At 34.9% G+C, this 21,207-nt stretch overlaps 2 protein-coding genes across 2 annotated transcripts; one reads left to right on the top strand and one right to left on the bottom strand.

The window, feature by feature from the left end:
* Nucleotides 1-674: 674 nt before the first annotated feature.
* On the bottom strand, nucleotides 675-4,645 carry ALB1 (ALBINA 1). The gene is made up of 15 exons (XM_079080529.1): nucleotides 4,232-4,645; nucleotides 3,899-4,077; nucleotides 3,678-3,762; nucleotides 3,279-3,595; nucleotides 3,088-3,211; nucleotides 2,927-3,019; nucleotides 2,714-2,809; nucleotides 2,506-2,637; nucleotides 2,158-2,373; nucleotides 1,893-2,048; nucleotides 1,699-1,806; nucleotides 1,489-1,623; nucleotides 1,259-1,414; nucleotides 1,047-1,167; nucleotides 675-966 (listed from the first exon to the last, which is right to left on the bottom strand). Exons 1-15 carry the CDS (start codon nucleotides 4,541-4,543, stop codon nucleotides 881-883), a joined length of 2,316 nt encoding a protein of 771 aa, XP_078936655.1. The 5' UTR covers nucleotides 4,544-4,645; the 3' UTR covers nucleotides 675-880.
* A 1,983-nt stretch (nucleotides 4,646-6,628) lies between these two features.
* Nucleotides 6,629-7,741, top strand: LOC145161090 (RNA-binding (RRM/RBD/RNP motifs) family protein). The gene is made up of 3 exons (XM_079080528.1): nucleotides 6,629-6,858; nucleotides 7,200-7,268; nucleotides 7,354-7,741. Exons 1-3 carry the CDS (start codon nucleotides 6,741-6,743, stop codon nucleotides 7,590-7,592), a joined length of 426 nt encoding a protein of 141 aa, XP_078936654.1. The 5' UTR covers nucleotides 6,629-6,740; the 3' UTR covers nucleotides 7,593-7,741.
* The last annotated feature ends 13,466 nt before the right edge of the window (nucleotides 7,742-21,207 follow it).

Here is a 21,207-nt window from a genome sequence, read left to right as displayed (position 1 = left end):
GTATAATCTTCTCATAAATGTACCATGTTCTAAAAGCAAGCTCAAAGAAAAGTGAATATTTATGTGATATATATATATATATATATATATATATATATATATATATATATATATATATAAGTTTTTGAAGTTACCATGTTATTTTGTTCGGATGATATTTCAAAGACATGTTTTATGGTGAGTTAGCATGAAAGTTTTATACATGTTAAATACAACCATTTAAATACCCAACGTGTAGGGTATGATATGAAAAGATGTCTTGCAAACAGACCTTTTGGGACAATCTTATATGGATCCTGTTGCTAGCTAATCTCTTAGCAATAATGTTCCCAAGCATGAAAAATGTTATCCTAAAGTATGCATTAATTATTTTTGCATTAAATGTTTGTGCTAAATATCAAAACCATAACTACTCAGTACAACTTATGTATTCTTGTATGTATCTCTACATGACATAGGTCATGTTTTATCAGATGTTTTGGATGTGTTATAAATTGTTGAAATAGATTTTCTTTTATGCACCTACGTTTATGTAATTTTGTTAACCTATGATGAAATAAAATGTATAATCCTAGTAGCATTTGAAATAAAGTGTACTAAGGATTGATGAGGTGTCACACTTGTGTGATTTGTGGTGTTGTTTCTATGTTGTTCCTTCCATTAAACCACTGCAATTGCAATACTACAAAAAGATAGCATATCATCTGAACCTAATGTGTTGCACAGTTGGGGCAAGTAATACTGTTACAATTTGGATATATACCAAAACTTACAACATCAACATGGCTCAAAAAAAAAATCTTCAAACACAATGAAAAGCCATTTTGTGTCTCCTTTTCAACAAAAAAGCATTACAATGTGGATGTGATGATTTTTTTATTCAAGAGTTCTTCAAAGCTGACAAAGCATCCTTTGTTGCAGCCGAGATAACAGAGTCGGAAGCATTAGGCAGGTAATAGTATTTTCCTAATACACAAAAAATATCAGTCAACAATTAAAAAAAAAAAAAAAAAGGAAATTGGTGTGTTTGGAATAATAATTCATACCTTGAGCCACTCGAGCAATCTCTTTAGCAAAACCAGTCGAAACAAACTTATTCTCCGTGTCAATCACCAACAAAGACATACCCGCTTTATAAATCTTACCAGCCACTTCGAGTATCTCATCCTTCAATAAAAATAGAAAATTATTATTAGTGTAATAATAATAATATAGTTTTTGTTTTTTGTAAATTGTAAATTGTAAATTGTTTTACTACCTTCAACTCTTGAGAAGAAGGCCTTGGTGCATCTGCAGCCATTTCTGGATCATTAGATCTTTGAAGTGAAATATTGGCTCTCCCATCTGTTATTGCCACAATCATTATCCGCCCAACATCTCCACTCTTCTCCGCATTCATCCCCACCCTAACCGCCTGTCCCCCCAACAAAAAACTACTTCAAATTTTATTATTTTATTAAATTTTATTTATTTAACAAAAAAAAATACCGTGGTAAGTCCATGAGCAAGAGGAGAACCACCACCACATGGAAGCCTCTCGAGTCTTTTCCTAGCCATTGAGATTGATCTGGAAGGAGGCAAAAGCACTTCTGCAGCATCTCCACGAAACGGAATAATTGACACCTATAAATAAATTTCAACATTATAAATAAATTCAACAAATTAGAAAAAGATTCAATAATAAATAAATTACATTACCTGATCTCTACTTGTATAGCTTTCTGCTAACAGTTTAAGTGCTGCACCTTTTGCATTTTGCATTCGATTTAATGCCATGCTTCCACTAGCATCAACCACAAATATAACCTGCACAAATGTATAAAAAAACAAAACATACGATAAAAATAATTTCTCAATTTTAGTCATCCAATATGACAACATGCTTTACTTACCAAGGCACCTGCTTTCCTAGCCATTCTTTTAGCTCTCATATCTGTTTTTTCCACATAAACTTTCCTAAGACTTTGTGTGTCTTTCTCCCTACGCAATTTCTGATAAGGTGCAGCTGCTCTTAATGTTGCATCAACAGCTAATCGTTTTACAGGACCCTGTTTCAAGTCAACCCATTTGGTCAAAACTCAAAACAAACAAAAGTAGTTTTTTTTTTTTTTTTAAATTTATAAAGTACAAAAGCTATATTAAAGTTAAAAAACCAACCTTGGGAAGCATTGGTTTGATATATCGACCTCTGTCTTCTGAGAAAATGACATTTTTAGCCCTTCCGGCTTTCCCTTTTTTTCTTTGTGCTTGTTGTGCAAAAAAGAGAAGTTTTTCATCCACCAGACCACCATCTGCATCAAAGATAAATTCTTCAGGTAATTGGTCTTGTTGCTGTTCATTTTCTTCATCCTTTTCATCTTCATTATCTTCCTCCTGTTTATATAATAATAATAATAATAAACATCCAATCATTAGCATCCACATATATATATATATATATATATATATATATATATATATATTTCCTACAGTAATTAATAATTTTGACCATGTTGACCGACTCACCTCTTCCTCCTCTTCTTCATTCTGGTTCTCAGAATTTTGATTTTGTGGAGGAGGTGGCGGGGGTGGAGGCTGCTGCTGCTGATCTGGCGGGTTCTCGTTTATCATTGAACGAGGAAGAATCACAAGTTCTACCTGAAAATGGAGAAAGAATTTTGAAAAAAATGAAAAAAGAATTTTTTTTTTTTTTAATCCAGAATGAGATACTTACAGATTTCTTGAGGTCATCCACACTGACTTTTTCACGGCCTTCAAAAGCAGCTAAACATTTGGCAACACGTGCAGCATATAGTTCAGCTCTATGTCCCTGTAGTAAACCCCATCAAACTTTTAAAGATCTTTATTCAGTTATAATTCATCTTTGAGCAATTATATTTCAAAGAAACTTCTTCTTCATCAGATGTCTAAATTCTTACAGATTTACCTGGCAACCACCACGCATAGCTTCCATGACCAGATACTTGAGTTGCTCACGACTAATGCTTACATCTTTCAAATATTCTCTTGCCAAAATAATCTGTACAAAAACAGCAGATATTTCACTACCAATTTAGAATTTTAAAAATAACTTGCATGAATGATTACCTGAGTCTTTGCAGAGTCTGTTTCTTCCTCCATCATTTTATAAACCTCCTTACTTTGTTCCTGAAACTGTGTTGCAATCCCTACAGCAGCAACACGATCCTCAAAGCTCATTGGAAGATCTGCACTGCAGAATAAAGATTTCAATAAATTGTATGTATTTTTTAAATTGTTAATAAGTATAAGAAGTCTACCTTAAATTGATTGCAATACGATCGAGTAAATGTTCACGTACAGAACCCTCTTCAGGATTATAAGTAGCAATTAACAGTGGCTTGCATGGGTGACGAAAGCTGATTCCTTCTCTCTCAACAATATTAACACCATCAGTCAACACATTAAGGAGCAAATTACTTATACCCTCATCCAGTAAGTTGATTTCATCAACATAAAGAACCCCTCTATGTGCTTCAGCTAGAAGACCTGGCTGGAACACAGTTGTTCCATTCTTGACAGACTCCTCAACATCAACAGATCCAATTAATCGATCTTCTGTAACACCAAGTGGAATCTGAAAAAAGAAAGCAATTAGGGTTAAATTTAAAGAAGATGATTATGCTAAAAGTATCACAATATTTTCCCACAGACACCACCTGCACAAACGGTGATCTAACTACTTGGGTCTTCACATTACCAGCAGAGTCATATTCCACTCTATCAGCAAGTCCATCTTCCCATCTATTATATATATCAAACAAAGTTTTGTTGTCAGCCGACTAATCACAAGGAAACATTGCAATTCTTTAAATATCAAGCATCAAGGAATGTAATCTAGAGTTCACATAAATTTTGTTAAGAGATTTGGTAACCTTACTCTTCTGGGCAGGCTGGATCAGCATTTGAAGTTGAACCAACAACTACATCGATTGGTGGCAGAATTGCATGTAATCCGCGTGCCATAACTGTTTTTGCCGTTCCTCTTTTGCCACAGATTGCGATTCCTCCAATCTCACGATCAATTGCCCCAAGTAGAAGAGCAGTTTTAATAGCATCCTGTTAGATGACATAATAATATATGAATGTTTACAGTTGATTGAATAAGCATCATTGCCAATTCCTCTAACACGTTTGAGTTGTTGCGAGATGTAATAAAGGCAAACAATACAATCTCAGATCAGCAAAAATGCATATATACGAGAAGACGTACTTGTCCAACAACTGCGGCAAGAGGGAAATACTGTCTGCCATAAGGAATACCGGAGGTGTTGACGGTGGAAGAGGGACTATCAAGGCCGACGGATATGGTGGCGGCGCCATTGGTGGATTCAAGAGTTGTCGATGCACGAATGCGGAAGCGATAGTTGTTGTGTTTGTGCTTGAGGGAGTAGTTAGTAGAAATTGGGGGTAATTTGAAGGATGTGGAAGGGAATATGAAGGGAGTGTGGATGAGAGGGCGGTTTGTCAATGGCGATTGTGTAGATCTACCACTAGTAGAAGGCGCGGATTGCAGAAGCGCCATGGAAGAGTGATGACTGGAAACTGGAAAGGGAGAGAGAGAAAGTTTGGGTCTCTCTTATCTGGTGGGATTACCGTTATCCATCCCCGCAAGATATCTTTCCGCATATTGCTAAAATCAAATTTATTGTGTCTAAAAACTAGAAACTAATCATGGCTTTGTTTGTTTGGAGAAATTAAATATCCTTTCATATTTTTTTTCAATCTATTTTCTTATTATATTTAATGACAATTATATTAAAATATTATTAATTTTATTAAATTTGATATATATTAATATTTAAATAGATTGAAAATATTTAGTTTCTTTATTTATTTCTCCAACTCAAATAGTTAATGAATAAAAATATAAAATAAGATTTTTCCAAAAAGAAAGTTTAAAATTTAACCAAATGTCACAAATAGCTGGTTTTCATAAATGACACCTACAAATTTGTCATTTAGAGTTTTAGACTTTAGACTGTTAAATCATTAATGGGCTGAAAATCATCGTTTTGGGCTGTAAAAAGTATTATGGGGCTGCGAAATGGACCCAAATGTACTTCTCTATATAATTTTTTTTCTTTTCTTAAATCACATTTCTTAAGTTTTTTGTTGTGCCTGTTGAGAAATTCTACATAGGAAATGGAACAAAAAAACAACAATCTACCATTTACGATAAGTTTTTCTATTTTTTATATGTTTTATGTAGTTTTTCTTTTAATGTTTTTGGATGTTTAAATTTAAATTCCGCAGGTTAGAAAATGATTTTTTGTTGCAAAAATGGTTGTTAGAAAAGTTGCCACGGTTTTATTTATTTTTTTGTTTCGTAGGTGAAACATGAATTTATGTAGTTTATACATGCAGATTTTTTCAGATTTTTTTTTTTTAAAACAGGGTTATTTTGATGATTTCGCATGTATTTTACCAATTTTGTAGATAAGACCTACGAAATTAATGATTGTTTCTAAAAAACAATCATTTTTTTTTATCTTGGACAAGTTATTAGGATTAACATGATTGTTTATTATTTTTTTTTTCATTCTTTAAGAACAAGTCTTCATAAATGGTCTATGTGGTTTTCTATAATATTAAGTTTAATTGCTCTTTTTTTTTGTCTCAAAGATTGTTCATGTGGTTTAAAAACTTTTTGTAGATAGTCTTTTTGGCTTGCACCATCACTTTTGGTTCGTTAAATCACAACACGTGCAAGGCATGTGAGGGCGAAGTTGTCTTTTACAAACCGCATGGATCATTCAAGAACTCTGCCCCTCTAACCAATCATTAGCTCCTCTCTCTAGAAACACCACCACCACCACCCACAGTTATCGTCGTCAGCTGTCGTCACCACCGTCAGTCGTCGTCTCAGAGAATGCGTCGGATCACGACCATATAATGAAAGGCCATGGGATGAAATGTGTGGCTCTATTTAGGGCTCACGATCAAGAAAGAATGTCTCTCTCTCCTCATTGGAAGAGTACAATCACTACCAATTCTCAACCCATGTTTCCACTTGTTAGCCTTCTTGTGTGACCACTGCTACATTGTTTCAATAAAAGAACATTGCCTATTATTCACATAAACAACAATGTTGATAACTAAATCAAATGATAATCATTTACAGTCTTCTCAAACAAAAGAAGACAATATGATCTACCAAAAACCTCCATAAATGTCCCATCACAACTTCTAATGTTTTCAGGACTTTAACAGCTTCTTCTTGCATATACGCAATCCTCTCTTCTGAAGTGATAGATATTGATGCTACTTCATTTGCCAAGAAAGCATCTTTCATAAATGAAAATGATTGAATTCGTTGAGTTGTAATTTTAAAAGATTGAATTCATACTATTAGAGAGCATGCACACTTGACAACCATTGCTCGATTGATGATCCTTGCTTTCCGATCAGACTAAAGGGTTATATTGATGGCTAAATAGTGACATTCATGAAACTTTAATGTTCAATCAAATCAAAACTCTTAAAAAAACACCAAAACTATCATAGTTATGTATATAATAGAAAAACTATAGGATCTCAATTACAATATAAAAAAAGTGTTGGGGGCAGTTCGTAAATTTTGGAAACATGAAATAGCATTCGTAGTCTCGTAGGCCCTACTCAAAACTCGAAAGCCTTCTCGTTCTTGCAAAGCTAGGGTTTATCAAGTAAACCCTGATTTCTCCTCTTTCCCACTAATTTGCATTCATCTGTTTTTAGAGATGGCTTTTTCGTCGGCTTTTCGTCGCATTCTCAACGGACCATCTTCTATTATGAGCTCTCAGTTCGCTTCAGCTCGATTCAACTCAACTTTAACTGCCCCAAAGCTGTTTATCAGCGGTAAGTTTACAGCTTTGTGAATATTTTAATTCTCTGCTTGAAATTTCAGTCTTTATTGCGTACGCGCGAACGGAATACATTCTTTTTACATCTTAAGTTTCAAGTTCATGGTCAATCTGAGGTTTTATTTGTTCGATCAAATTCTCAAATACGTCGCTCCAATGATTCAATGGCCAAAATATTTATGTCATTTTTTTAGAGCAAATTAGAAGATTGCAATGATTTTTGAAGATTGTATTTCTTGTATATTCGATAATGGAATTGGTATCCATCTCCAATTTGTTGATCATTCAGATAGATCTCTAGCATTGGATTGTTACATTGCTTGATGTTATGTGCAGGCCTAAACAGAAACACGACTGATGAAAAACTTAAAGAAGCATTTGAACCATTTGGCCAGCTTGTGGAGGGTAAAGAAACTATATTCCCTTTCTGTAAATTTCTTAGTTTTACCATGGTGAAAACACAAGGGTCCTGAATTTTTAAACTTTACAGCAAAAGTGATCATGGATAGGGCTACTCAAAGATCAAAGGGGTTTGCATTTGTGACATATGCATCAATAGAAGAAGCTGAGAAAGCTCGTGAAGGAATGAATGCAAAGTTCTTAGATGGATGGGTTATTTTTGTGGATCCAGCAAAGCCAAAGGAATATAGACCACCTGCAGATCCTGAATCACAGCAGCAATCTGAGTTTGGATTCAAAACAAACAAGACTATTGGTTGGTGTGGCTAATTGTTATGTTTAATGAGGGTTTTAGACATATTGGGAACCAATTTATTCTTGAAAAAAGTTTACTATGATTCCATTCTTCTCGTCTCCCATGGATATGAAATGAAGTTATGTTGACCACATATATGGAATTTTCAATTGTTGTTTAGAAACTGTGATTGAATAGCGTTGAAGATAAGTAATTGCTTGAAAGTTTAGAAACTGTGATTGAATTACGGTGGGAGAAACCAAACATTGTCAATTTTTCATGGAAATTAGTTTTCGTTTATGTCTAACTAGGCGAATGAGCGTTGGGTGGGATATAAAAAAATATTTTATATTAAAAATAACTAAATCATTGTTATTAACAATTAAATAATAATTTCATAAAAAATATAAAAAATGATTTTTAGTATTGTTATTATGTTGAACTATATTATAAGATATAAGGTTGGAACTTGAAGTTGTTTTATATATACAAAGTTATATGATTAAAATAGAAAAAAAATAATTTTTAAAAATAAATAAATCGTTATTGTTATCTATTAAATAATAATTTCATATTAAATTAAAACGTTTATATTAAATATTATCATTATGTAGAAAATACGATAATAGAGACATCTTTTTATCTATCTTAAATATTATAATTCTGCTTTTTATCTATCTTAAATATTATAATTCTGTACAACATATGATAATAGAGACAACTTTTTATCTTAAATAGTAAAAAAAATGTTTTGTATCATAAATATTACCATAATTATGTAGAACATATGATAATAGTGACGTCTTTTATAAGGTTAAAACTTTAAATTGTATTACATACAGGGTTGTAAAATTTGGCTAACACAACCAAATACTCGACATGTTACTTAAACTCGGCCTCCAATGGAAGCGAGTTTGCCTAACTCAGCCAGAAGACACTCGGATCCTTATTAAACTCGATCCAAATCTAAAAAATACGGTCCAAAATCATTTTCGAAATTCTAAAATTTAATTGGTCACTTGTCGACAAAGACAATCTCACCAAAGAATACACTCAACGTCCTACAAAGTTAGATGCAAGGAAGATCTCATGGCTTAGTCCCTTTGAAATATTTCACAACCTTTCCTATTTATAGAGGAGAATACATTCTCTTGTTTACTCTCACAATCAATGTAGGATGAAGACATTTTAATTAAACTCATTTCTTTATTTGCCAATAATTTCATTTTGTTAAATAAAATATTAAATAATAAAAATAAAACGTTATCCAAAAAATTTATTGTTCAATAGTTCTATTTTTCAGTAATCTCGTAAGTTGCTATAAAAAATAAGTTTTTATTGAATAACTTTTTGTTAAATCTTAAAATCATAAATTCAGTTAGGTACTTAATATAGAAAGTTTGTTTATATGTATTTTCATGATTCAAAATGTCATTATAAAATGAATTCATTTATAAAATATAATCGAGTATATATTTCGTGCTTTTGAATCAAAATGATTTTTCAAACAATTATAATTTTATGTTTAGGTAGATTTTTTTATATTTATATAACATTATGTAACTTATAATATTATTATAAACAATTTGAATAATCATGGGAGTTTCAAATGTATGTGGTGAAAGGAAAATGCTTCATTTATCGGTCCAAATTGTTCAAACTCGGACCGATTCAGCTTAATATACCAAACTACATAACGTTTTTTCTATTGAAACCCGGTTTGTATATATTTTGTGTTTTTGAATCAAATTTATTTTTCAAACAATTATAATTTTATGTTTAGGTAACTTATTTATAATGTTATTAGAAATAATTTGAAAAATCATGTGAGTTTCAAATGCATGTGCTGAAAGGAAAATGCTTTCTTTATCGGTCCAAATTGATCAAACTCAGACCGATTCAACTCAATATACCAAACTACATAACGGTTTTTCAACTGAAACTCTGTTTGAGCCTAAAAAAATCTTGTTCAAAACCATTTTCGGGATTCTAAAACTTAAATGGACAGTTGCCAATAAAGACAATCTCACCAAAGAATACCCTCAACATCCTAAAAAGGTAGGCATAAGGAAGTTCTCATGGTTTGGTCCCTTTGAAACATTTCACAACCTTTCCTATTTATAGAAGAGGAAACGTTCTCTTGTTTACTCTCACCATCGATGTGGGATGAAGACATTGTAATAAAACACGTTTTCTTGTTTATAAAACATTATTCAACTTATTTATTAAAACACACTCTCTCTCTCTTGTTTACTCTTTCTTTATTGTTCAATAGTTCCATTTTTCTATAATCTCGTAAGTTGCTATCCAAAAAAGTAAGTTTTTATTGAATAACTTTTTGTTCAATTCTAAAATCATAAATTCAGTTAGGTACTTAATATAGAAAGTTTGTTTATATGTATTTTCATGATTCAAAAGTTCATTATAAAAAGAATTCATTTATAAAATATAATATGCGTATATATTTCGTGCTTTTGATCAAATCGAATTTTCAAACAATTATAATTTTATGTTTAGGTAGATGTTTTTTTATATTTATATAATATTATGTAACTTTTTTAAAATATCATTGGAAACAATTTGAAAAATCATGGGAGTTTCAAATGTATGTAGTGAAAGGAAAATGCTTCTTTTATGGTCCAAATAGATCAAACTCGGACCGATTCAACTAAATATACCAAACTACATATATTTTTTTCTACTGAAACCCGGTTTGTATATATTTTGTGCTTTTGAATCAAAGTGATTTTTCAAATAGTTATAATTTTAGGTTTAGGTAGATGCTTTTTTATATTTATATAAAATTATGTAACTTATTTATAATATTATTATAAATAATTTGAAAAATCATGGGAGTTTCAAATGTTTGTTGTGAAAGGAAAATGATTCATTTATCGGTCCAAATTGATCCAGCTCCGGTTCAACTCAATATACCCAACCACATAATTTTTTTTCTAACTGAAACACGGTTTAAACCTGAAAAAATTCGGTTCAAAACCATTTTTGGAATTCTAAAAGTTAAGTGGACACTTGCCAATATAGACAATCTCACCAAATACTACCTTCAAAATTCTACAAAGGTAGGCATGAGGAAGTTCTCATGGTTTGGTCCCTTTGAAACATTTCACAACCTTTCCTATTTATAGAAGATGAAACATTCTCTTGTTTACTCTCACCATCGATGTGGGATGAAGACATTGTAATAAAACACAATTTCTTGTTTATAGAACATTATTTAACTTATTTATAATATTATTGTAAAGAAATTGAAAAGTCATGGGAGTTTCAAATGAATGTGGTAAAAGAAAGTTAAAAAATGGGGTTTGAAATGCATGAGATTCAAGAAAAAATGCTAGCTTTATAAGTATGTATGATATGATGTGGTACAAAACTATAACCAAATTGATTTTTTTCATAATTCGATGATTAAACAACATTGCTGATTTAGTGTCGTTGTCATTTAAGTGTTTCAAAGGGGATCAATATTGTAAGCTAATGTATGTTGGGTGGTGTGAAATGCACATTTGTAAAAGGTGAGTTTGATCCCAACACATGGAAATGTAGGGGTCAATGGGGTTGCACGCCATATGACTAAAGCAAAACTGATGTATCATGAAATTTGCCATACGAAAATGATGTATGTCAAAGCTGTTATAAGAAGTTGTATATCCAAACATGTTAAACGAAAATTCTAGAACACTGTTATAACTTCTCTGTAACCGCAAATCATTTCCGAAAATCACAAAATTTCGTCATCATTATCCATTATATCGATTTCGTGAGGATGATGTTACACTCCAATTTTCTAAATGAACGGATTTTATAGCAACTTGCAAAATGATTTTAGTTTTTTATTTATTTTTATTTATTTATTATTATTTTTTTTGTGTCTGAGATTCATAACGAATTTTCAACAAATTATCCAGCCGAAACATTTTTTTTTTCATTATTGGTTCATCGAACTTATAAGTTGATGGAAACCGGAGAGCATGGAGGCTTAAATCAGCGTAACTAAATTGTATTTGCATAGTAGATAACTAGATAATTTCTCCTGTTTGTGTTTGTCTGTCAATGTTCTACTTTCTCTTGTTTTCCTATTCATTTTCAGCATGTGTGGCTAATTATTTACTAAAGATTTATTGTTTTTCAGTATCTTTTTTTCAACACACCACTTTTTTTTTATTCATCTCAAACCTACGTTTTATATTTTAGGGTTTTCATGCAGGATCACTTAAGATAGGCGTGATTACAAAAAGAAATTATATTATTATTTCATATACTTATTTGTATTCGATTATTTTTGTTTTTGTTGGACATTTTCTATAGAAATAGTTATCCTAATCATATGATAGAGGCAGTCGATCATCCTACCTCTCTTACTTTATTTGTATTAGACCGGGAAATTATTTTTGTTGTTATAATTGGAGATTTATATCTTTTTATAATAAAAGTATTATATAAAAACACAAAAGTAATAAGGCGCTAGAAAAAATAAATTACTTCATACAATTTAAAAATCGGAGAACAAACGTCAATCATCCAAATTTAAAGATAATGCATTCTCCCTGATTTTTGACCAAATTAGAAGACAAAATTTGTATATGACTCGACGTATACATAGAAACCTGTAATAATCGATTATAATTGTGTTTTTTCAACAATTTAAAAAATTACAATAACAAAGACATAATTTGTATATCATCATTCAAAGTGGAACACTTTTTCTCAAAAGCATTGTATTATTCTGAGCTTTCTAAATCACTGCCTTGAGCTTTCTAAAACGTCATCTTGATAGAGATTTATATAAAGATAATTACCAATAACAATATCTGAAAAATTGGTAAACAAAGTTCTATCTTTCATTAATCGATTTTGAGAATAAATACAAAACCATAGCTGGAAATAAGGAAAGGATAAAACTAAACTAGGAAAGATAATAACTAGCTTAAATACAAAGTGTATGAGATAATCACAAAATCTTTTACTCCCCTTCGTGTTGGAGCATGTAAGTCTCTAATGTCCAACTTGCCAAGTAAACCTTTCAACTTGTCAGACCCCAACCATTTAGTGAAATATGTCACCTAACTGGTCTTTTGTATTCACACACACCGATAGAATTTCTTGGGACTCAACTCGTTTTCTAACAAAATAACAATCCATTTCCACATTTTTGTCCGCTCATGGAAAACTGGATTATTGGCAATATGTATCGCAACTTGATTGTCACACGAGATAAATATTGCCTTTGTAGGAGCCATCCTTAAAATCTTAAGTAACCAATGCAACCACAAAATTTCTTTAACTGCATGTGTCATGACTCTATATTCGGCTTCTATAGAAGAACGAGATACCACCGTTTGCTTATTTGTTTTCCAATAAATCGAAGATCCACTCAAAAGAAGTAGATAACCTATTCGAGACCTCCGTGTAAAAGCACATTATAACCAATCCGAGTCACAATAGGCAACTAATTCAATGCCTCCAGTTCTAGGCATTAAAATACCTTGACCCGGTGTCCCTTTGAGATAACAAAGTACACGAGTAGCAATATATATATATATATATATATATATATATATATATATATATATATATATATATATATGTTTCTGTATAGGATCTGCAACAAACTGACTAAGCATGTTAGATGTCTATGCAATGTCAGGTCTGGTGTAACACCCGATCCTTGAAGGTAAATTCATTCCCTTTATTTTTAAGTTTTAATGTTGGGTGTGTATCTACGCATTTTATGATTTTGGAATTGTACTCTGATAACTATTTTTCTACTATGACATACTTGATGGGTTTTGAAATATATGGTTGATGATTTGGTTGATTTTAAACAAAAAAATTTACTTAGTATTTTTGGGATGTTATAGATGTTCTAGCCACTTCAATACCAAGTATATAACGCCCTGTTTCGAATTGTTTCTCATTTCGATATGGTGACCAAGGATTGGGTATTAGCAGACTTAGGACCCTTGATGAATTAATATATGGACTCATTTGGAGGTGGATGATGTAATTTAGATGATCCGGGTGTTCGGTTTGTATTTTGGAGCCAAAGGGTATTTTGGTAATATGTCAGCTCGGGCTTTTATGGAAATTGGATGTTTGCTCGGGAAATTATAAGGAAAGTATGAGTTGATTAAAGCGTAGAGCTTCTTGTTACCTTTTCATGGATATAAGGATCGTCGAAATCGAATTTGTAAAGAGGAAGTTATGGCCTTCGGAGTATATTAGTGTTTAAGGGAAACCCTAGTACGCGGGGCGTAGCTAGGTAGTACGCAGGAACTTGGTTGACAATGTACCAGGTCGCAAGACAGTTGGGTGCAAATGGGTCTTCAAGAAGAAGACCGACATGGATGGTAATGTACACACGTATAAGGCGTGACTGGTTGCAAAGGGCTTTTCTCAAACTCCGGGAGTTGATTATGATGAGACCTTTTCACCGGTAGCAAAGATTAAATCTATTAGGGTTATATTAGCCATTGCTGCATTTCATGACTATGAAATTTGGCAAATGGATGTAAAAAACGCTTTCCTTAATGGGAAGTTGGCTGAGGATGTTTACATGAGTCAGCCAGAGGGTTTTGTCAGTACGGAGCACCCGAATAGAGTGTGTAAGCTTGAGAAATCCATCTATGGATTGAAACAAGCTCCTCGCAGATGGAATCTTTGTTTCGATGAGAAAGTCAAAGAGTTTGACTTCTCGATAAGTGAAGATGAGTCATATGTATATGTCAGAGCTAGTGGGAGTATAGTTAGCTTCTTGGTGTTGTATGTGGATGACATACTACTCATAGGAAATGACATCCCAACTTTGCAGGAGGTGAAGTCCTGGCTTGGGAAGTATTTTGCTATGAAGGACCTTGGAGAGGCTGCTTATATCCTAGGGATAAGGATATTAAGAGATGGGAGTAAAAGACTAATTGGACTTAGTCAGAGTACCTACTTGGATAAGGTGTTGAAAAGGTTCAACATGCAGAATTCCAAGAAAGGAGAATTACCGATCCAAAGCAATACCAAACCGAGCAAGGCTCAGAGCCCGAGTACAGAGGTTGGGATAGCTGAGATGAGTCGATTACCATATGCTTCCATTGTTGGCTCGATCATGTATGCTATGACTTGTACCCGCCCTGATGTGGCCTTCGCTTTGAGCATGGTCAGCAGATATCAGGGGAACCCTGGCAAGGCTCACTGGACTGTGGTAAAGAAAATTCTCAAGTACCTGCGGAGGACTAAGAAATGGATCCTTAACCTTGGTGGGAGTGATGACTTGAGAGTAGTAGGGTATAGTGCCGCTAGCTTTCAGACTGATAGGGATAACTTCCGCTCTCAGTCTGGCTGGGTCTTTACTCTAAATGGAGGGGAAATCACATGGAAGAGTTCCAAGCAGGAAACGGTAGGTGATTCGACTTGTGAATCAGAGTACATAGCAGCGAGTGAAGCGGAAAAGGAGGCGGTATGGCTGAAGAACTTCATCAGAGACCTTAGAGTTGTACCAGCTATTAGGGAGCCTATGGAGATTTTCTGTGACAGCAATAGTGCGGTTGCCTTAGCCAAGGAACCGAGAGATCATGGCAGATCCAGACACATTGACAGAAAATATCACTTCATAAGACATAAGATAGAAGAAGGACTCCTCGTGGCAAAGAGGGTATCATCAGAAGAGAATCCTGCAGATCCTCTCACGAAGGGACTGACGAGGGTTAGGCATTTACAGCATGCGAGGCGCATCGGGCTGAAGGATGATATTAGTTTTACAGATTAGGTAGCTATTTCTGAAACTTGTAAAATGTAATCGACATTTGATGATGAATAAAAGGTGTGTTTATTTATGAGTAAGGTGTTACTGTCTTTTGTCAATTATTTACTATTGTTTCAGCTTTGCATGTTTTGACTTCCAGAATAAGTTACTTTATTCAAACTTTGTAACGACGTAAATTTTCAAAACAATTTTTCATTTTTAAATCATACTTTCAATCACACAATAATCACAAACATAATGTATCCACTGTGTCATAACAAAACATGTCCCAGAATCTCAATAACATAAACTCCATAAACTGTTTTGATGTTTTAAAACCTGTTTTAGATGGTGTAATGGTTGTGCTAATCCATTTACAATGGCTTATATCAAAATTCCATGTTTATATGTGTTCATATGATTCTTGAAGTTTTGATATGATATTCATGTTCTTATGAGTTATTGTTAGATCATAGGAATTACTTGCTAAATTGTTTAATGATTAATTCTTGATCAATTATGTGTTTTAATGGAATCCATAATTTGTCCTCAAGTTATGGATTTCCAAAGGTCACTTTCTTTAATGTATATTTAAAACACATAAGTTACATAAAAATGAAGAGTCTTCACTTTTATGAACCATTAACTCATAAGTTATGAAATGAAAAGTTTTGAATAGTTTCAAAACTTGCCCTCAAGTTTTGGAATTTGTAAAGTCACACACACTTTAATTCCAACCCTTAGGTTTTTAAAAGTTAAAATCCAACCCTTATACTATTATAAGATTAATGGTTAATATTTATATATAGGTATAAGATCAAGTCGTTTTACCGTTAGTATGCCTCATTCACGAATCCAGTCTATAAGGGGGGGGTATAAGGTTGTTGCCTATAAAATGGCAGCTTAATGGGTGTCCATTTTCACCCACCGCTTTCTTGATCGGTGGAGGGTCGTTAGCCGAACGGGTAGGACAATGACTTTAAATTCTCATTAAAAGTATAATGATTATTATGAAGTAACTAAATGTTTTTATAAATTCCCAATCTTAGTTACTTTAGGAAAATGTGAAATGGTGCTAACCCATGAAATTCACACTTTGTACCTTACCAAGTCGTTGGTGGAGCGTGTGTGGTTAACTGGCACACTAACTTGGACTAGTAAGGATAACAAAGGGTGACTTAATGTTTATCATAGATCGGTGGAGCGTGTGTGGTTAACCGGCACATTGATTAGGTGATAATATTAAGGGTACCAAGTGAATTTGCATGGTTATTCACACCTTGTTTTGTGATCCTCGGCATCCCAGTCAGAAAACCTGAAGGGCACAATCGAGATTGAAACATGTCATTGAAAATTTCAATGAATCTCAAAAGAATCTAGGAATTTCAAAACCAATTAAACCTAATAATTCATTCCGTTTGTCATGGTGGAAATTGGTGAATCGTCATTCACCTACCTTCAAATATGTTATAGCTTAGATTACAACATCCCTTTTCTAAGTTATAATATATTGTGTTGGGTCCTAGCCTTAATATTACATTTGGATGTCTTATTAAGGACTCTATATATCTAATCTAAACTTGTCTTTCTTCTTTTTAGATGTATTCCAACAACGCTTCGGGTTCTAACCCTACCGGCTCCTTCTCTCTCTTGAACCTTTGTGGGAGAGTCATCTTCGATGGTTCCAACTTTATGGATTGGATCCGGAACATCAGGATGGTCACTCGTTACGAGGACAAGGAATATGTCCTCGACAAGGAGCTTAAGGAACTCAATGAGACTACTGCTACTCCTGAGGAGATCGCTGAATACAGGACACATGAGAGAGATGCCACCAAAAGAGGCATGCATCATGATGACCACGATGACAGCCGAGCTCCAAAATTCCTATGAGGACTATTACCCTTTTGAGATGCACCAGGACTTGATGGAAAGGTACCATCAGAGTGCTCGTCAAGAGCGGTATGAAATAATCTCCTCCATGATAACAACCCGTATGAAGGATGGTGAACCCGTCACGGGCCACATGCAGAAAATGCAAAGGTATGTGGACCGTTTGCTGAAACTGAATGCGAACTTCCCAGAGGAGTTGGCAATTGATATCATTTTGCACTCCTTACCCTCGTGTTATGATCAATTCCATATTACATATCACATGAACAAAGAGGAAGTCACACTCAGCAAGCTTCAAGGACTCCTGAAGACCGCCGAAAGTGGTCTTAAAGGTAAGTCGGTTGTTACTCCTACTCCTACAGCAACCCCTGTTTTGGCTATCGGGCAAGGCAAAGGGAAGAAGAGGAAGCACCCTTCGAAGGGTACCAAGGGAAAGTCTCTTGATGGCTCCTCATCAAGTGGAACCAAAGGTGGTTCTGCTACTCCTTCTTCCATCCCTACGCATGCTGATTGCTTCTATTTCTAGAATAAGGGGCACTGGAAGCGAAACTACCCAAAGTACTTGCAGGATCTCAAAGATGGGAAAGTGAAACCATCCCATGCAGGTATTTACACTATATTGTCTAATAACTCACCATATTCTAACTCTTGGGTCCTTGATACAGGTTGTGGTATTCACATATGTTCTGATGTGTAGGGCCTAAGAAGAAGTGAGGATGTGGAGCACGGAAAGATAAACTTAATCATGGGGGAATAAGAAGGTTTCACCTGTTACCAAGATTGGAGTTTATACTTTGTTGCTAGATAGTGAGTTAAAGTTAGATTTGAATAAATGTGTTTACTCGTCTGAAATGGCGAGGAATATTATTTCTTTTCATGGTTTGTACAAACAAGGTTTTACCTTTTCCTTTGATAATGAAGTTGGTAGTATTAATGCTTTCTTTAATGATGTTCTTTATTTTAAAGCATTACCTTGTGATGGTGTGCATGAAACTGTGTCGGTTGTAGATAACCTAGGAAATAATGTGATGTGTATTGATTCTTCTACTAGCTTGGATAAAGCATCATTGTGGCATTGTCGTCTTGGACATGTAAGCAAGAAACGCATAGGCCAACTCCAAAAGGATGGAGTCTTGGAATCATTTGACCTAAAGTCAGATGATAGTTGTGAATCTTGTTTGCTTGGGAAAATGACAAAATCACCCTTCACTGGTACTTGTGAAAGGGTTGAGGGTTTGTTTGACCTTATACATACTGATGTATGCGGACCCTTCAAAACCGCCACAAGGGATGCTAATCGCTATTATATGACTTTTACTGATGATTATAGTAGATATGGTTATGTCTACTTAATCAAGCATAAGTCTGAGACTTTTAAAAGGTTTAAAGAGTTTAAACAGGAAGTAGAAAATCAATTGGGCAGGAACATTAAGATGCTTCGATCCGATCGAGGTGGTGAGTATCTTAGTACAGAGTTCCTCGACTATCTTAAGTAGTGTGGAATTGTCTCACAATTGACACCTCCCAGGACACCACAACTGAATGGTGTAGCTGAGAGGCATAATCGAACTTTTTTGGACATGGTTCACTCCATGATGAGTCGAGCTTCGCTACCAATCTCCTTTTGGGGGTATGCCTTAGAGACTGCCGCCCATATCCTTAATCTAGTCCCTACAAAGAAGGTTGCCAAAACACCTCATGAGATGTGGACTGGGAAAGTTCCCAACTTGGACCACATCAAGATTTGGGGTTGCAAGGCTTTTATGAGGTGCGAAACTCACGATAAGCTCGAACCTCGAAGTGAGAGGTGTACTTTCATCGGCTACTCACAGAGATCCTTTGGTTATCTCTTCTACAGACCCAGTGATAATGTGGTCTTTGTAGCAAGGAGAAGAGTCTTTCGCGAGAGAGAGTTCATAAGCCAAGGAAACAGTGGGAGGCAAATTGATCTTGAAGAAATTCAAGAGTCAAGTGGTGAAGGAACCTCAAACCCTAGCAATCAACCTGAGGAGGAAACTCCTGTTGATCCAACTGACGAGTATGTACCTCTGAGGCGTTCCGCGAGAATTAGGAATGCACCTGAGCATTACCATGGTTTCCATATTACTGCGGAAGGTGATACTCTTATCAGTGATAGTACACTGGTAAATCTGGATGAACCTAACAGCTACACGGAATCCATGGCAGGCCCTGAGGCTGCTAAATGGAAAGAGGCTATGCACAGTGAGATACAGTCCATGTATGACAATCAAGTTTGGAACTTGGTTGACAATGTACCAGGTCGCAAGACAGTCGGGTGCAAATGGGTCTTCAAGAAGAAGACCGACATGGATGGTAATGTAGACACGTATAAGGCGCGACTGGTTGCAAAGGGCTTTTCTCAAACTCTGAGAGTTGATTATGATGAGACCTTTTCACCAGTAGCAAAGATTAAATCTATTAGGGTTATGTTAGCCATTGCTGCATTTCATGACTATGAAATTTGGCAAATGGATGTCAAAATCGCTTTCCTTAATGGGAAGTTGGCTGAGGATGTTTACATGAGTCAGCCAAAGGGTTTTGTCAGTACGGAGCACCCGAATAGAGTGTGTAAGCTTGAGAAATCCATCTATGGATTGAAACAAGCTCCTCGCAGATGGAATCTTTGTTTCGATGAGAAAGTCAAAGAGTTTGGCTTCTCGATAAGTGAAGATGAGTCCTGTGTATATGTCAGAGCTAGTGGGAGTATAGTTAGCTTCTTGGTGTTGTATGTGGATGACATACTACTCATAGGAAATGACATCCCAACTTTGCAGGAGGTGAAGTCCTGGCTTGGGAAGTGTTTTGCTATGAAGGACCTTGGAGAGGCTGCTTATATCCTAGGGATAAGGATATTAAGAGATAGGAGTAAAAGACTAATTGGACTTAGTCAGAGTACCTACTTGGATAAGGTGTTGAAAAGGTTCAACATGCAGAAATTCCAAGAAAGGAGAATTACCGATCCAAAGCAATACCAAACCGAGCAAGGCTCAGGGCCCGAGTACAGAGGTTGGGATAGCTGAGATGAGTCGATTACCATATGCTTCCGTTGTTGGCTCGATCATGTATGCTATGACTTGTACCCGCCCTGATGTGGCCTTCGCTTTGAGCATGGTCAGCAGATATCAGGGGAACCCTGGCAAGGCTCACTGGACTGTGGTAAAGAAAATTCTCAAGTACCTGCGGAGGACTAAGAAATGGATCCTTAACCTTGGTGGGAGTGATGACTTGAGAGTAGTAGGGTATAGTGACGCTAGCTTTCAGACTGATAGGGATAACTTCCGCTCTCAGTCTGGCTGGGTCTTTACTCTAAATGGAGGGGAAATCACTTGGAAGAGTTCCAAGCAGGAAACGGTAGGTGATTCGACTTGTGAATCAGAGTACATAGCAGCGAGTGAAGCGGAAAAGGAGGCGGTATGGCTGAAGAACTTCATCAGAGACCTTAGAGTTGTACCAGCTATTAGGGAGCCTATGGAGATTTTCTGTGACAGCAATAGTGCGGTTGCCTTAGCCAAGGAACCGAGAGATCATGGCAGATCCAGACACATTGACAGAAAATATCACTTCATAAGACATAAGATAGAAGAAGGACTCCTCGTGGCAAAGAGGGTATCATCAGAAGAGAATCCTGCAGATCCTCTCACGAAGGGACTGACGAGGGTTAGGCATTTACAGCATGCGAGGCGCATCGGGCTGAAGGATGATATTAGTTTTACAGATTAGGTAGCTATTTCTGAAACTTGTAAAATGTAATCGACATTTGATGATGAATAAAAGGTGTGTTTATTTATGAGTAAGGTGTTACTGTCTTTTGTCAATTATTTACTATTGTTTCAGCTTTGCATGTTTTGACTTCCAGAATAAGTTACTTTATTCAAACTTTGTAACGACGTAAATTTTCAAAACAATTTTTCATTTTTAAATCATACTTTCAATCACACAATAATCACAAACATAATGTATCCACTGTGTCATAACAAAACATGTCC

Source organism: Lactuca virosa, chromosome 2 (assembly GCF_052849685.1).
Source record: "Lactuca virosa cultivar CGN04683 chromosome 2, Lactuca_virosa_CGN04683_v6, whole genome shotgun sequence".
NCBI lineage: Eukaryota > Viridiplantae > Streptophyta > Magnoliopsida > Asterales > Asteraceae > Lactuca > Lactuca virosa.
The sequence above is the reverse complement of the archived record's forward strand: the minus strand, read 5'-3'. Positions and strand labels throughout refer to the sequence as shown.

What these genes read in the sequence shown, in the direction of transcription:
- ALB1 (XM_079080529.1), bottom strand. Translation starts at nt 4,543, where the DNA reads ATGGCGCTTCTGCAATCCGCGCCTTCTACTAGTGGTAGATCTACACAA. An exon ending in CGTATTGCAATCAATTTAAG is followed by an intron (nt 3,212 to 3,278) that starts GTAGACTTCTTA and finishes TTTATTCTGCAG; the next exon opens with TGCAGATCTTCCAATGAGCT. An exon ending in CTAGGAAAGCAGGTGCCTTG is followed by an intron (nt 1,807 to 1,892) that starts GTAAGTAAAGCA and finishes ACATTTGTGCAG; the next exon opens with GTTATATTTGTGGTTGATGC.
- LOC145161090 (XM_079080528.1), top strand. Translation starts at nt 6,741, where the DNA reads ATGGCTTTTTCGTCGGCTTTTCGTCGCATTCTCAACGGACCATCTTCT. An exon ending in CCCAAAGCTGTTTATCAGCG is followed by an intron (nt 6,859 to 7,199) that starts GTAAGTTTACAG and finishes TGTTATGTGCAG; the next exon opens with GCCTAAACAGAAACACGACT. An exon ending in ATTTGGCCAGCTTGTGGAGG is followed by an intron (nt 7,269 to 7,353) that starts GTAAAGAAACTA and finishes TAAACTTTACAG; the next exon opens with CAAAAGTGATCATGGATAGG.